The sequence below is a fragment of the Vipera berus genome (genome assembly GCF_964194415.1).
Source record: "Vipera berus genome assembly, chromosome: 9".
Taxonomy (NCBI): domain Eukaryota; kingdom Metazoa; phylum Chordata; class Lepidosauria; order Squamata; family Viperidae; genus Vipera; species Vipera berus.
The window spans coordinates 6235242-6252247 of NC_138212.1; the positions used below are offsets into that span (position 1 = coordinate 6235242).

The 17006-nt window shown below is 45.4% G+C and overlaps 1 protein-coding gene across 1 annotated transcript; it reads right to left on the reverse strand.

Moving 5' to 3' along the window:
- Positions 1-10955: 10955 nt before the first annotated feature.
- Positions 10956-11909, reverse strand: LOC308671864 (N-formyl peptide receptor 2-like; the record flags this gene model as incomplete). Its single annotated transcript, XM_081334347.1, has 1 exon — positions 10956-11909. One exon carries the CDS (start codon positions 11907-11909, stop codon positions 10956-10958), a length of 954 nt encoding a protein of 317 aa, XP_081190473.1.
- Between the last annotated feature and the right edge of the window lie 5097 nt (positions 11910-17006).

Here is a 17006-nt window from a genome sequence, read left to right on the forward strand (position 1 = left end):
TATCTGTATTGAATTTTGTTCTCCTCTAGCCTCGTATTGACTTCTTTAGATGCAGGGTTTTTTTTTTTATTATTTATTGATGTTTATAAAGAATTTTTATGTAATAAAAGACAAATGAAAAGAAGGAAGGGAGGAAGGAAGAAAAAGAAAGAAGAAAGAAAGGAAGAAAGAAAGAAGGAAAGAAAGAAAGAAAGAAAAAAGAAAAAGAAAGAGAAAAGAAAGAAGGAAAGAAAGAAAGAGAAGGAAGGAAGGAAGGAAGTAAGGAAGAAAAAGAAGAAAGAAGGGAAGAAAGAAAAGAAAAAAGAAAGAAAGAAAGGAAGGAAGGAAGGAAGGAAGGAAGGAAGGAAGGAAGGAAGGAAGGAAGGAAGGAAGGAAGGAAGACTAAGAAATTTCTGCCTCTCTTCTTGCAGGAGTGAAGAAAGGCCACAAGATTCCGGTTGTGATGGCATGTGGGAATGACCTTGAGAGACAGGAGAGACAATTGCAGATGGGACAATCATCACGAAAAAGACGTCTCAGCCCGCAAAAGGAAGGAGGGCATGGCAAATATTTCAGAAGGCACTCTCCCTAATTTCCCAGCATCAAACAAAAGGAGGGGATAATTAATTTCAGTTTCCCGAGATTCTGTTCATGGAACCTAACCATAAGGATATTACATAGAGCTAGTAGAGAAGTTTCCTGAGGATCAGCTCCAGAACGAGTCTGAAAGCTCGGAAGACAAAAGTCTCTGGTCCTGGCCACCGACCCAGATTGGACCCCGCAGAGCTAATATTCCTAGTTGCGTGTCTGCTTTGGATGGTCTTGAAGAGGCAGCCGCCATCTAAAGAAACAGGCTCTGACACTTGAGCAGATGCAACGCGGGGGGTGTCAAACGGTATAGCAATGGGACATAAATACCATAAAACTTTACAATTGTCTCCAGAGAGGTTGGTTTCAGGAGGGCCTCCTGTCCTGAGAGATGATGATTGTGTCATCTACGTTTCCTGCCATCATGAGTCATGTAAGCACCATGTCTCTCCCCCGCCTGCTGTGGTATTTTGATGCGCAGCTTGCCGTCTTCCCATCTGTCCAACACATCAGGATCCCTAATCTTTCTAGCCATTGAAGTGGCACATGACATGAGACCGTTGAAGATTATCTTGGTCCCCTATAGGTCTCTCTCTCTCTCTCTCTCTCTCTCTCTCTCTCTCTCTCTCTCTCTCTCTCTCTCTCTCTCTCTCTCTCTCTCTCTCTCTCTCTCTCTCTTCTCTCTCTCTCTTCTCTTCTCTTCTCCTCTCCTCTCCTCTCCTCTCCTCTCCTCTCCTCTTCTCTTCTCTTCTCTTCTCTTCTCTTCTCTTCTCTTCTCTTCTCTTCTCTTCTCTTCTCTTCTCTTCTCTTCTCTTCTCTTCTCTTCTCTTCTCTCTCCAACACACACACACAGTTTTGCAGATCTGTTGTGCCTTTCTTGATTTGTGATTGGAGACAAGAGCTGTTACACAACCGTACAATTCTTTATGTTAAAAACAATGGGAAAATGCTCTTGGGAACTGGTAGAAGGAAATCGTGGATCGTATTTAAGAAGAGGTGTTCCTTTCCCCCCCTTCTCATAAGACTAAAAAGGCCTCTTTTGCAACACTTACTTCTGTAATTTATGAGCAATGGCACTTTGCTTTATAACATTTACGTCTCTTCTGCGTTTACTAGTGCTGTTATTAGATTTGACCTAATTTTTATGATAATTATTAGGTATAAGCTAATTTGTTGGGAATAAAGCCCACTGATTCAATGAGACAAACTCACATGAGCACACAGAGGACTGGCAAACAGCCAAATGCTTGTTTCCTGAATTTTGCTGCTTTGGGGAGAGAAAGAACAAGGGTGGGGAGGGGACGTCAGATAATATATGCCCCCACCCGCCTTGGGTGTTGGTATCACCTGTTACTTCCCTCAGTCCCACCCATCCTATCACACCAAAAGGTTATCACTCTTAATAAAGAGAAGGCAGCCTTCCCAGCCATCTCTCTCTTTCCTCCCTCCCTTTTTGTGAATTTATATTTACTCCACCTTGCAACTCAGACATATAGTAACATCTGCCTTTGCCAGAATCTGTCCTCAATGCTAGTTTGGTGGTGCAGTGGTTAGAATGGAGTATTGCAGGCTAACTCAGCTCACTGTTAGGAGTTCAATCCTGACCGGCTCAATGTTGACTCAGCCTTCCATCCTTCCAAGGTCGGTAAAATGAAGACCCAGATTGTTGGGGCCCAGAGGCTGACTCTGTAAACCACTTAGAGAGGGCTGTGAAAAGCACTGTGAAGCGGTATATAAGTCTAAGGGCTATTGCTATTGCAAGCTAATTGTGCTCACAGCCTGGAGTTTGATCAAGGTTGGCTTAGCCTTCCATCCTTCTGAGGTCAGTCACATGAGGACCCAGATTGTTGGGGGCAATGTGCTGACTCCGTAAATCACTTAGAGAGGGCTGTAAAGCAGTATGAAGTGGTATGTAAGACTAAGTGCTTTCTTTCTTTCTTTCTTTCTTTCTTTCTTTCTTTCTTTCTTTCTTTCTTTCTTTCTTTCTTTCTTTTCTTTCTCTCTTTCCCTTCCTCCCTTCCTCCTTCCCTCCCTCCCTTCCTCCCTCCCTCCCTCCCTCCCTCCCTCCCTCCCTCCCTCCTTCCTTCCTTCCTTCCTTCCTTCCTTCCTTCCTTCCTTCCTTCCTTCCTTCCTTCCTTCCTTCCTTCCTTCTCTTTCTTTCTTTCTTTCTTGCACAGTGGTTAGAATGCAATATTGCAGGCTAGTTCTGCCCACTGTCAGCAGTTGGATTCTCACCAGCTCAAGGTTGAGTCTGCCTTCCATCCTTCGAGGTCGGTAAAATGAGGAGCCTGATTGTTGGGGGCAATATGCAAGTAATGCTTACCTTGCAAACTGCCCAGAGAGGGCTGTATGGGGTAACATATAAGCCTAAATGCTATTGCTAGTTTTTCTGTCCAATTTTCTGTCTGAGATTGAGAACCTGCACCTTGTAATGATGAAGGTCTTGGACAAGGACTGTGGAGACCCAGATTCAAGTCTATTATTGGCCACCAAAGCTGAACAGCTGATTTTAGGCCGGTCATTTTCTTAGCTGAAACAAGCTGACAGAATTTTTGTTTTAGAGAGAAAAAAGAGAGAGAGAGAGCAGATTGAACACTATTATGAGTTTCTGGAGGAAAGCTTTTGCAGGAATACAAGTACTCCTCAACTTATGACTGCTCACTTTAGCGACAGTTCAAAGTTATGACGGACCTTCCTAGGGCTACTTACAACCTTGATTTGAAGTTCTGATAGTCACCCACACCCCCATGCTACATGATTGCATTTGGGGCACTGGGCAACTGGTGTTGTGATTCAGTGTCAGACTGTGCTCCCAGCAGCTGAGTCTGAGGAATCTGAGGAGGAGGAGGAGGAGGACGGGTTTGGAGAGCCTTCAGTGTCGGAGGGAGGCTCTGATGCATTGCAGGACTCTCAGCCTGGCCCCTCCAGTCATGTTCCTCATGAGGCTCAGCTGTGTGAGTACGAGGTGTCGGACTCAGAAGAGTCACAGCTGAATCTGTTCAGAGACACTAGAAGCAGAAGTCAACCGTTTGGAGACATTCTAAGAAAATCCTGGTCTGTTCTTGCTACTTCTGTTTAACTCTTGTTTGTTGACTCTTGTTTGATATTTTGACTCATTTATTGAAGGAAATATTCTGTTGCTTTTTTGTTTGAACTGTAAATAAACTTGAGTTGGGTTTTTCCAGCCTATTGACTGTAAAAAGGAAAGAGGGGTTGTCCCTGACACACAAACAGGGCCAGTCGTAGGCTGGAACAGAACAACTGGCCCACATTTATGGCGGTTTGCCGCCTCCCATGGTCAATTGATCACAATTTACAATGGTGTTTTTGTTTTTTTGCCAGAAACTGGTTTTTGCTTCCAGTTTTCAGCCAAAAAACCCCCACCCCTTTTGCAGACAATGGATTTGCTTAATGACCATGACACTGCTTTATGACTACTGTGTTCACTTAACAACCACTGCCAAAAAAGGTCATAAAATCAGGTTCGGTCATGTGGTAACCTGCTTAATGATGGCATGGCTTACAATCATAATCTTAGACACGATAATGGCTGTAAGCCAATGGCTACCTATGAGGGTGCACCTTCATGCCAGGCCCTCTGATCCAGGGGCCCACCCAGCCAAAGAGGACATGCCCCCCAGCCCCACTTCTTTGGCTCATTAGCAAAAATCAAAAGGCACCCTTAGAAATCTGAAAGGCCTCCCCTCCCTTGAATTCAAGGAGACGGTTTTCATCCCCTTTAATTCGGGCTCAATTTTCTTGCAAATCAATCCGTCTGGAAGTGAGGTGACTCAGGGAGAAGCTACACCCCCCCTCCAGAAAAAGATGAGAACAGCACACATCATTTGCCTTCCACCCCTAAAGCAGCTAAACCCAGCAGGAGATGTTGGCAAATGTAAGCATAATGGTCTCGGTGATTGAGAAGGAGCACTGTCATAGCATTATTCCAAGAAAATAAAGCCAGCCAAGAGACGTGTGTTCTGAGCATCTTTTTGTGAAGGTTGACAAAGCTAGAAGCCCAAGGAGCCGTGACTTCAACATCACCAGCTCGACTGATGGGTGCTGGCGTCAGTTCTGTTGCCGTGGATGGGATGGGCCCCAATCAGCGCAGCACAGCACATCCTGGCTGAAATTTGTAATACTGCTTGATTCCTAATTTGACAGATTAGCAAACTCTCGTTCTTCGTGTCTCTGCCAGAGGCCAGTAACAGTCCAGTGTCTGGCCCTCACTCCCTAAACCTCTACTTGATGACAAAAATGTCTCCTGGGTTGTTTGTCCAGAACAAAGTTGTTTTTCAGAAGTGGCGATTTTCTTCCTGCTATAAACTAATGTTTATTCGTGACTTGCGCAAGTGAGATAACACTCTCTTTGTCTCCTTTTTGGCACTGCGGTCTGAAATGATTGCATGCTCTTATAATCATCTGAGTGTGTGTGTGTGTGTGTGTGTGTGTGTGTGTGTGTATTTTTATGCTCCGATATTTTAATATACATACATGCAACATTTTACACTTTCGGGATAAGCCGCATAATACAAAATGTAGAATAGAGTAAGAAACAGTTAGCTGAAGAAACTAAAAGCGTGAGATAAGGAGAAGAAAAAAACACAGAACTTGGTCTAAAACTCTATCGGCTCGTTTCCTTTTTCCGAAAGCAAAATGTTATCATTAAATCTTTTATCTGGCTTTGCACTGGCTACTGAGGGAATGAAAGAATGAAAAACCCAGTGGCTTGCTCCCAAAATTAGACCCACTGAAATCAACGGAAATGAGTTTAATTCTTCAGCTAAAGATTTGTGCAATTGCACGTGGAGGTCTTCACCTGGGCTTCAAGTGCTTACATCCCATTTTTCTGGGGTTGAGAAATGGTTCCACTTCCAAACAGAGTTTTGGAGGTTGAGGATCCTTCCCCTATTTCCTTTCAGTGCAGGAGAACCTTGAAGACGGACTTCTCAAAGTGATTTACAGAATCGGCACATTGCCCCCAACAATCTGGGTCCTCATTTTACCAACCTCATTTTACCAACAATTGAAGGCTGAGTCAACGTTGAGCTGGTCAGGATCGAACTGCTGGCAATGGGCAGAGTTAGCTTGCAATAGTGCATTCTAACCCCTGTGCCACGATAGCTTCCTTCCTTCTCCTTGTTTCCTTTCCTTCCTTCTCATTTTCCTTCCTTCCTTCCTTCCTTCCTTCCTTCCTTCCTTCCTTCCTTCCTTCCTTCCTTCCTTCCTTCCTTCCTTCCTTCTCCTTGTTTCCCTTCCTTCTCATTTCCCTTCCTTCCTTTTCTTCCTTACCTTTACAGCCCTCTCTAAGCGGTTTACAAAGTCAGCATCTTGTCCCCAACAATCTGGGTCCTCATTTAACCGACCTCGGAAGGATGGAAGGATGAGTCAACCTTGAGCCGGTGAGAATCGAACTGCTGGCAGTGAACAATGAGTTTGCCTGCCATACTGCATTCTAACCACTGTACCATCATGGATAATCTAACTAAATAAAAAGAGGATGCAAGGATGATAAGGAACCCAAAGGGAACAAAGGAAAAAAAATGTTAGAAGTAAAGCAAAGCCACCATGGAAGAATAGCCTGGACCACATGTGCAGACAACACAGGCGAGGATCAAATCCAAGAAGCACAGAGACGAGGATAAGAAAATCACAGCTGATGAGAATTGTGCTCCCAACAATTTATATAGAATTGCTTGGACATGAACCAAAGCAGCTGTCAAATGGGACATCTCACTCAACCCAATGGACAGAATCTAGAAGGCCAGAACAACAATGGAAGTGGTGCCCCAAAGGTCATTTGGGCTACCTCCAAATCTAATAGGGATGCAGTACCCCAGTGGTAAGCTGATCAGGTTAATTCTCCTGCCCCTCATCTTACTGCCACCAGTGAGGAAGAAGTCTGGGTAATTCAGAAGCTCTCCTAAACAGACCCATTTGGATAGAGAGTAAGCTGTGAAACATCAACTTGATTTATGACCTGTCTTCTCCTTTGGGGCCATTAGAGTGGTGGCAGTCTATTCCAAGTTGGCAAATTAGCGATCCACAATGCAGAGCTTTGATTTTTCTTTCGACCCCCCTGTGCCGTATGTCACCCCTTTTCCTTTGCCAAAGTCAGTCCAAACTTTCCATCTCATCTCTAGTCAATGCCACACTGCCCCCATTATCAACGCTCCAGGCTTAGAGGTTGCCCTGGCAACTCAAGAGAGGACAAGAGCTCACCTCATCTTAAGAGGACTTTTAGAAAGCCACCTGTCCTCTCAGTGACTACAGGTGGCCCAGAGATGCAGATGCTATGTGGAAGAAGGCTACACGTAACTGACAGCAAGAACAAGCGTTCCTCCTAGCTCAACTGGGGAAAGGGCTGATGCAAGAGCAGAGCATTAGCAGCTGCTGAGACCCAGTTTGAAATCCAAACCAGCACAACCGTCCCTAGTAGGTTAACGTTTTCATTGGAATTGCAGACACAGCTAATACGAGCGCTGATTTAAGTCTCAGCTGTGGAGGTGGCCCTTTGGGGGTAGCTTAGCATATTTCTCTGCCTCTTCCCCTCCGTTTAGTCTACAGAGATGTGTTGGGGGTGCCGTCTTGGGGCGTGCACATGTGTTGTACAAGAACATTTCTCCCACGTTGTCTTTCGAGAAGGACATTTGTAGTCAAGAAACTTTCTCGATGGCATCCCTAACACCGGAGTTCCAGAGGCGTTGGCTGGAGAGTCATATTTTGGAAACACAATTTTTTAGGGATCATTTTTAATAATCCCTGTTTTCGTTAAGTTTCCCTTCTTTTAAGGTATTCGTGTCTTAACTTCCATCTTTAACTGTCAATCAAAATGCGGGATGTAATGAAATTGCGGCCACCATTTTGACTTTGTTGACCCCTTCTTGGATGCCCCTACGGTAGTAGCATGATCAATCCAAAAGCAATTTTGATAGGGTGGACTACGTGTTTATGAACGCTAGAATGCAGTTCGGGGACTGAACAAATGACACAGAAAAAGACACCCTAACCTTTCATGTTCAGTTCAAGACTGTCCCTTGACACCCCACCTCAATAAAGCAAGGTGGTTCGATTTGGTTAGGTTATAGCCTAATTTTGCAATCCCAGAAAACAGGTTAATTCAGTGACCGGGTCAAATGGTTGTTATGAGAACAATGTCCAGTTGCTCTGAACCCAACTTATTTCAAATAGGTTGTGGTAGAGATAAAATTGGAGAATCTGCTTTTAAATGCCACTGAGGTCAGAATCAAAATAGAGTTGGAAGGGACCTTGGAGGTCTTCTAGTCCAGCCCCCTCTCAAGCAGGAGATCCTATACCAGTGATGGTGAACTTTTTAGAGACGGAGTGCCCAAAAACTGCCCCGTCCCCACTCCCCCACCCTCGCCCCCACCGCCTCCATGGCCCGCCGCAGATCGCTCAGGTGGCCCAGCAGCACCATGACAGCCACGCCCTCTGCCCGCGACCCGCAGCTTCATCTGCATGCGACGGGGTGTGAGGGCGGAGTCTTGTCCCTGCTGTCCAGCTGCCATGTCCTTGGCTGCGCTGCTCCATGCAGGCCGTGCCTGGGGGCAACTCTCCTCCGGGTGGCTGCTGTGGGGGAGATGGGGTTGGGGCAACCACAGAGAGGGCTCTGAGTGCCGCCTCTGGCATGCGTGCCATAGATTCGCCACCACTGTCCTATACCATTTCCCTGTTAGGAAGTTTCTCCTTAGTTCCAGGTTGCTTCTCTCCTTGATTAGTTTCCATCCATTGTTTCTTGTCCTGCCTTCTGGTGCTTTGGAGAATAGTTTGACCCCCTCTTCTTTGTGGCAGCCCCTGAGATATTGGAACACTGCTATTATGTCACCTCTAGTTTTCCTTTTTTCTAGACTGGCCAAACCCAAATCCTGCAACCCTTCTTCATATGTTTTATCTCCAGGCCTTGAATCATCTTAGCTGCTCGTCTTTGCACTTTGCACAACATCTTTTTTATAAGGTGGTGACCAAAACTGGATGCCATGTTCCAGGTGTGGTCTTACTAAGGCTTTATAAAGCGGTACTAAGACTTCATGCGATTTTGATTCTGTGTCTCCTGTTTATACAACCGAGGATTATATTGGCTTTTTTTGGCATGCTGGCTCAGGAATTCTGGGAGTTGAAGTCCTTGAGTCATAAAAGAGCCAAGGGTGCCTACCTCTGGTATATTCGATTTCCAAGGTTTGATATAGTAACTCTTTACCTTCCGGAAAATAAGAGACTCACCTTGAATCCTTTTTACTGGGCTGCACTGTGTGGTTGGGGGAGTTGAGAAGACCTCTTAAATGTGAGGGTGGAAATGTATGTTTATTTGTTTGTTACATTTCAGAGGATGCCAAACTCTAATTTTAAGCCTTAATATCATTCTCCTGTGACCTGTGCTGAAATAAGATTCAAGGGCTACCCTAGGTTAAACGTACATTAGTCAGGGCTGCTCTCTTCTCCTTAGGCAGCAACTTGTGTTGAGTTCCCCGGTCTTTTGTTTAGAAACGTTGGGTAGAGTTTCACACGTTCAAAAGAGGACAATTTCACAGATCTTTTCCATTTCTGCAAACACAGGACCTTTAATAGCTCAAAGAACTACAAAGAACAGCATTAAGCCCAGACAGCATGCAATCAAAATAACAAGAGTTGGAAGGGACCTTGGAGGTCTTCTAGTCCAGCCACCTGCTCAAGCACAGAGACTCTATGCAGTGCTGAGATTCAGCCAGTTTGCACCAGTTCGGCAGAACCGGTAACTATTTTTTTGTTGCCCAGGCCCAGAATGGACTTCCGGAAGCGGCATCCACACAGAGAACCGGTTGTTCACGTATTTGAATCCCACCACTGACCCTATGCCATTTTAGACAAATCCAATCTCTTTTTAGAAACCTCCAGTGTTGGAGCACCCACAACTTCTGGAGGCAAGTCATTCCACAAATTAATTGTTCTCACTGTCAGAAGTTTCTCCTTAGTTCCAGGTTGTTTCTCTCCTTGATTCATTTCCATCCGTTGCTTCTTGTCCTGCCTTCAGCCGCTTTGGAGAAGAGCTTGACTCCCTCTTCTTTGGGGCAGCCCCTGAGAGATTGGAACACTGCTATCATATTAGACAAAGAGATGGCATGCACGTTATTGGCTATTTTAGAGAGAATATAGGTAATCCTCGACTTAGGACCGTAATTGAGGCTCACCATAATTGTGAGACATTTCTTAACTGAGTTTTGCCCCGTTTTACGACCCACCAATTGCAATGATTCACTTAACGACTGTGGCAAGCAAGGTCTTTACCGGTGCATCAGGATGCTCAAATACAGTGGCAAACACTAGTCTGGCACAGTAGCTTGAAATTTGGGATGAGCACATAGAGCAGGGGTGTCAAACTCACAACATCACGTGACATGTCACAATGTATCGTGACTTCCCCCTCCCATTTTTTCTGGCAATAGGGTGGGTGCAGTTTCAGCATGACGCATCTGGCCTGTGGGCCGGCAGTTTGACACCCTGGCATAGAGTAAGAATTTTTTTAAACTGAACCACAAAAGTGCAACAATCCATGATAATGTTTACAGCCATAAGATGGCGGTATACACCCAGTTCTGAGAACAGTCCATCCACATCGGTGTTTTTCAAACTGGGCAACTTTAAGACCTGTGGACTTCAACTCCCAGAATCCCCCAGTCAGTATTTTTTTACACCAGGAGTAGGCAACCTTGGCTCTTTTATGACTCGTGGACTTCAACTCCCAGAATTCCTGAGCCAGCCATGCTGAGGAGAAAGGGAGAGGTTTCCAAGCTGAGCCATGCTGGCTCAGGAATTCTGGGAGTTGAAGTCCATGAGTCATAAAAGAACCAAGGTTGCCTACCCCTGACCTATACCATCTCAGATAATAAGATACCCTTGAATTAAAGAATGAAAAAAAAAACAACCTTGCTATTCAGACTGATTGTTGTCTAGACTCTAGATCAATCCTAGCATAGTTTCCAGATATATGACCATTTGCTCTACGGTTACTCTATGAGTCATTGGATGGCCACCAACAAGCAAGTACTGGAGCACATAACATCAGATGTGTCACTAGAAGGCAAAATCATGAAAATGTGCCTCACTTTCTTTGGCTATGTCGTGCTGGGGAATTCACTGGGAAAAGCAATTATGTTTGGAAAAGTTAACAGTAAAAGGACACCAGGCCATCAAAGAACACGGTGGATGGACACTATCAAAGCTAACAGGGGATAGAAAAACTCAAAGAAGTAGTGCAAGACTGGAAAAGGAGGGGAGACCTAGTCCATAGAATCACCAAGGGTCAGACTCCATTGAACACATAGCATCATCAACATCATATTCTTCGAGAGGGCAACAGTAAACACCCAGCCTTCCTTGCCTCCTTAAGTCTTCTAATTAAGATTCTCCGATGCTTCTGTCGCAAATGACGTGTCCTCTTCAATGAGAGCCCTGCGGAAAAGTCCCAAGAAAGAGGCCCGGCGGCGGAGGCCTCTGCTCCGGATGTAGCCCACAAAGCCATAGAGTACTGGGTTGATGCAGCTGTGCAAGTAGGCCAACGCATTGGAGAGCTTGAGCGCAATTCCCCAAAGGGCATTCTTGCTCCAAATGGTGTTCAGCAGCACGAAGACGTGGTGGGGCAGCCAGCAGATGAAGAAAAGGGCGACGATGGCGGCCACCAGGCTGATGGTGCGGTGGCAACCTTTCCAGCGCCGTTCGCGCAGCTTGCAAAGCAGAATGGAGTAAGCCGTGGAGATGACGATAAAGGGCAGAAGGAAGCCGCCGAAGAAGCGGCTCATCCTCAGGGGCAGTTCGGTAGAGTTTTTGAGAGTCTTGTGATAGATGCAACAGGAGGCACCGTTTCTGACTTCGAGAGTGCGGACCACAAGGTAAGGGATGCTGAAGAACAAAGCCAGAGTCCATGCTCCGATGCACATCAGGGTTTGAAAACGAGGGCTTTGGTGGTTTCGGGCCCAGACAGGCCTTACTACCATCAGGCAGCGATAAAGGCTGATCACGGTGAGGATGAAGACGCTAGTAAAGGTAGTCAGGTAGCGGACGAAGCTGTGGACCTTGCAAAGCATGAGGCCAAAGGGCCATTGCTGGTACAGGATCTCTTGCACCAGGGCAGGGATACGACCCATGGAGAAGAGGAAGTCGGCCACAGCCAGGTTGAAGTAGCAGATGGAGGTGAAGGTTTTGTGCTTCTTTCGTGTCACTATGATCCACATGACCAGCCCATTGCCAAAAACCCCCAAAACCAAGATGATCACATTGGTGACGATAGCGATACGGCGCATGACCTCTTCCACTCTGGTGATATTATGGAGGCAATAAGAGACATTCATGGTTGCCTAAAAAGAATAATATGGTAAGTTTCCATCTTGGCTTCTCTTTTTCTAAATCTCATACCCCTTGGTGGAAAACGGGGGGAGGGGGCAACGGACAGCCCTGCAGTCACCAAGAACCCTTGAAGTTTTTCCCTGCAACCAATTTCCAAGTCTGCTACTAAATCTTGGCCTATTGCAGGTAGTCCTCAACTTATAACCATCGCTTTAGCAACTGAAGTTACAGTGGCACTGAAAAAATGTGGTCCTCGCAGTTATGACCATTGCAACATCCCCACAGTGGTAAGATCAAAATTGGGGTGCTTGGCAGCTGGCATGTGTTTACAATGGGGCAGCGACCCGGGGCATGTTGTTGTTAATAATAATAATAATAATAATAATAATAATAATAATAATAATAATAATAATAATAATAATAATAATAATAATAATAGACAAATTATTAATTGACAAATTTGCCATTAGTCAATTGCAAAAGGCGGCCTTACTAGGAACTGCTTCCATCCTGCAACGATATCTGTAATACCATCAAACATCCACATCTGCCTATCCCAGGTCCTTGGTAAGGACTCGATAGGTAGACAAAAATGCCAAATCCAGTCTGAACATCTGGCTGACTGTGCTAATAATAATAATAATAATAATAATAATAATAATAATAATAATAATAATAATAATAATAATAATAATAATAATAATAATAATAATAATAATAATAATAATAATGTTGGAAGGGACCTTGGAGGTCTTCTAGTCCAACCCCTTGCTCAGGCAGGAAACCCTACACCATTTCAGACAAATGGCTGTCCAGTCTCTTCTTAAAGAGACTGCCATTTATGACCTTGCCATCTGTGGCATTCCCGGACAGTTTCCAGCAAGCAAAGTCGATGGGGGAAGCCAGATTCACTTAATCGTGGGATTCACTTAAGTGCTGCAATGAGTCACATAATAACTATGATTTTAAAAAGTCATAAAATCATCTGCAATTCATTTAACAGCCCGCCTTGCTTAATCGTGAAAATTCTGGTTCCAATTGTGAAGAAGGTAAGTTGAGGATTGCCCATAAACTAGACTTTTCATGGACTCAGATCAAATCATACGTAGTATTTGCAGTAAATAGAGAAAAACTGCCCATAGGGTACAAGCTGTGGTTTTTTTTTCCTGTGTCATAACTTATTATGGTTTAGCAACCACTCTTCAAGCATGCAGATAAGACAGGCATTTACAGAGGAGTATAAAAGAGTGGGAAGCAATCTAATCTTAAAAGAAATCTCAGTAAGAGTTGAAAAAAAAACCACCAGTTGAAATTCTTGGGGTGCCATCTTCATGCTGGGAAGAGACAAATATATGATTAAGTTCTCGCTTATCTCTTCTCTAGGAAATATAAGTATCAGGATGTGTGGAATAGTTCCTTCTGATTCAAGTGTTCTAGGCGAGCTGTAGGAGTCTAATATCTACTGATACGTGTGGTTGTCCAGACAAGCACTTCCAGACTTACTAGTTCTAACTTCATAGTAAAATGACATTAACAGAATCTTGTAAGTCTGAAAGTAGACCTCTCCCCACTTGCCTTTACACCCCAACAAACTAGGGAAGATCCCTTTTGAGATGTTTGCTATGTCTCTCTTACTTCTGCAGGCTCAGCTGGCGTATGTCCCACCATTTTCTAATCTGCAGTTCTTCGTCCGCCTCCCAAGGCTTTCCCCACATACCATTACAGTAGGGCAGGGTTTCTTGGGACTTCTGGGAGCTGAAGTCCAGGCTTTTGAAGTTTATTGAGGTTGAGAAACCTCAATATAGGGATAAAAGGTGTTTTTGGTGGGCTATCCCGGTCCACAAACTGGTTGCAAAGGCGGATCGAAGCTTTCAAAACTTTCACCCTGTGGCCCAGTCGTGAAACGTTCAGCGGTCAGAAGGGGTTTCTGGTGCACGCATGTGCTGCATGGATCAGAACATCTCCCTGTTGCTAGAAAAACCAGAGAGGCTCCAGAAATGAAGCAATGCAGTCGGCTTGACTTGTAGAGCCGAGAAGGCTTTACTATTTCATCACATAGCTGTGATGGGAAATTTTGCAGCCATCTTCCAAGCTTGAAATCCTCAGTGCAAGATACCCGGCGGATCTAAGTAAATTCAGGTGCTACTTTCACCTAATGGAAAAAATGCAGACTATTTCTTATAGCAACATTTCTCTCATCTTACAGAGTGGTTGTTTTGTTGTTAGCTGCGAAGTCGTGTCCGACCCATCGTGACAACATTCCTCCAGGCCTTCCTATCCTCTACCATCTTCTGGAGTCCATTTAAGCTCACGCCTCCTGCTTCAGTGACTCCATTCACCCACCTCATTCTCTGTCGTCCCCTTCTTCTCTTGCCCTCAACCTTTCCCAGCATTAGGCTCTTCTCCAGTGAGTCCTTCCTTCTCATAAGGTGGCCAAAGTATTTGAGTTTTAGCTTCAGGATCTGGCCTTCTAAAGAGCAGTCAGGGTTGATCTCCTCTAGGACTGACCGGTTTGATCACCTTGCAGTCCAAGGGACTCGCAGGAGTCTTCTCCAGCATCATAGTTCAAAAGCCTCAATTCTTTGGCGCTCAGCCTTTTTTATGGTCCAATTTTCACTGCCATACATTGTAACTGGGAAGACCATAGCCTTGACTATACGCACTATACAGAGTGGAGGTAGCCTAAAATTTTAGCCAGCCCCCACCCTTTTAAAAAAAACTAAAAAAAACCCTTGCATTTTTGGGATGAAAGGTGATTAAGGAGTTTAAGGCACTCGCTTAGCAGAAGAACTGCTGAAGTTGTTCTCTGCTGTCACCCTCAGCTTACCTTTTTTGTGAAAACAGGGATGACACAAGAATGCAACTTTAAGAGCGGCGAAGTTTCAACACTTCGATTGCATCAGCGGAGTGGTGGGAAAAGGTTTTAAAGATTGTTTGGCTTCCTCTGGGCTTGGAGAGACGTTTTAAGGGGCAAAAGTGGGAGCTTTAAGCCTTGAGCAAGGGTAGGAATTCTATGCTGACTCAGGAATTCTGGGAGTTGAAGTCCACGAGTCATAAAAGAGCCAAGGTTGCCTACCCCTGGCCTAGCCCCCAGGCCGCTCTATGACTCGTGGACTTCAACTCCCAGAATTCCTGAGCCAGCCAGGCTGAGGGAAAAGGGAGAGGTTTCCAAGCTGAGCCATGCTGGCTCAGGAATTCTGGGAGTTGAAGTCCACGAGTCATAAAAGAGCCAAGGTTGCCTATCCCTGGCCTTGAGAATATTTAAAGCCAGTGCTTTTTTTGTAAAAGAAAAAGGTGCCAGAACTCACACATGTTATACAACCTTCCTTGCCTACCCTATAAGGTTCCATCCAAAAAAAGGTGCCGGAACTCCGTTCTGAGTGTTCTATGAGAAAAAAAGTCCTGTTTAATGCATCTACCTGATCCTTAAAATCTCAAATCTCCCCCCTCCCAAGGGATCCCTTTGGTCCTCATCTGGAGCCAACAGAGACATGTGCTTCGCAATCGAATCTGTTTCCTTCACTAACTTCTGGGAAAAACTAAGCTCTTCTGCGTGTCGCTCCATGCTAATAACCCCCTCCTGCCAACCGCCAGTCCTCTTTCAAAACAATTCATCGGGGCATGCCATTATTTTAACTTTTTTTCCAGATCTTTCTTTCAGGCAAAGAGGAAATGGCAACCAGAAGCTCCCTTCTTGAATCCTCGGAAGTGGAATTATTTAGCTTTAGGGAGAGAAGGGAGGATAGTCTACGAAGAAAGGGTTATTCTCAGGGAAATAATCGTCTGGGGAAAGAGGGAAGAAAAGGAGGATAATGTTCAAGCGAGATCCGTCTGGATACAGCAGGCCCTTGCACGATTACGCAAAGCTGTGGCCCATGGGCATACCCCTTGCAAAATCTGTCCGATCAGAGAGGACAGTGCTGAATAGTTAGCAACGGCACCAGGTTCAGTCCACCCTCAAGTTGTTTTTTTTTTAAAAAAACACACACACACACACACAACCTGTGGGAGGAAGGCATCTTAGCGTTATCTGAGACTCTGTGGCCACCTCTCTGCCCTTGCCTTGCTCACCGTTTGCAGATGCCCCGTGCCTTCCATTGGGAGCTGGTCTGGCAGTTTCACCTCAAGAAGGTCTCCAGGTTCTGCTTCTCGGATGCCTTCTCAACGGAAGGGCAGGAAGTCCCCGAAGAACCTGATTGCAAGAGACAATAGGCCTGCCTTTTCCTTTGCAAAATCACAGGGTGCAGTCAAGGGAGTGCTGACCGTGGTCGGAGGGCTCCCTTGCCAGGAAAATACTTGCAGGGCAAATGCGGAGGGAAGAGCCAAGGAAAAGCAGATTCTGTGACTTTTGAATAGCGGAAGAGGGGCCTGTTAAAAGAGGAGAGGGGAAACAACTCGGTGGTTGATGGTTGGGGGGGAGGAGACGGTGGGGGGAAACAACAACAACCCAGGAACCAATGCTGTGGTGGTTAGGTACCAGAGGTTCAGGTGCATGTTGCTACTAAGCATTGGAGCTCTTTGGGGTGTTTTTGGACCCGATGCTATTTAAAAGTGCAGTCTATTAACAGTCTTGAGAGGAGAGGAGAAGAGAGGAGAGGAGAGGAAAGAAGGAAAGGAAACGAAAGGATAAGAGAGGAGAGGAGAGGAGAGGGGAGGAGAGGGGAGGGGAGGAAAGAAGGAAAGGAAACGAAAGGAAAGGGGAGGAGAGGGGAGGGGAGGGGAGGGGAGGAGAGGGGTGGAGAGGAAGGAAAAAGAAAGGAGAGGAGAGAAAGGAAAAGGAGAGGAGAGGAGAGGAGAGGAGAGGAAGGAAGGAAGGAAGGAAGGAAGGAAGGAAGGAAGGAAGGAAGGAAGGAAGGAAGGAAGGAAGGAAGGAAGGAAGGAAGGAAGGAATCCTTAATCAGGCATGTTACCGACATGATACAACTACTAGAAGATGGACAATAGGCCCAGCTTGCTTTGGGGGAGGGGCAATTTGTGCCAGGGAGGAAAGGTGGCCATTAGATGAGACCACAGAATATTTCTCCTGTTTTTATCCTTTGAATAATTGCACAGAAAAAAAAACTACTTCAGCTGGGGCTGCTGGTCTGAAGAGTGAGCTCTGC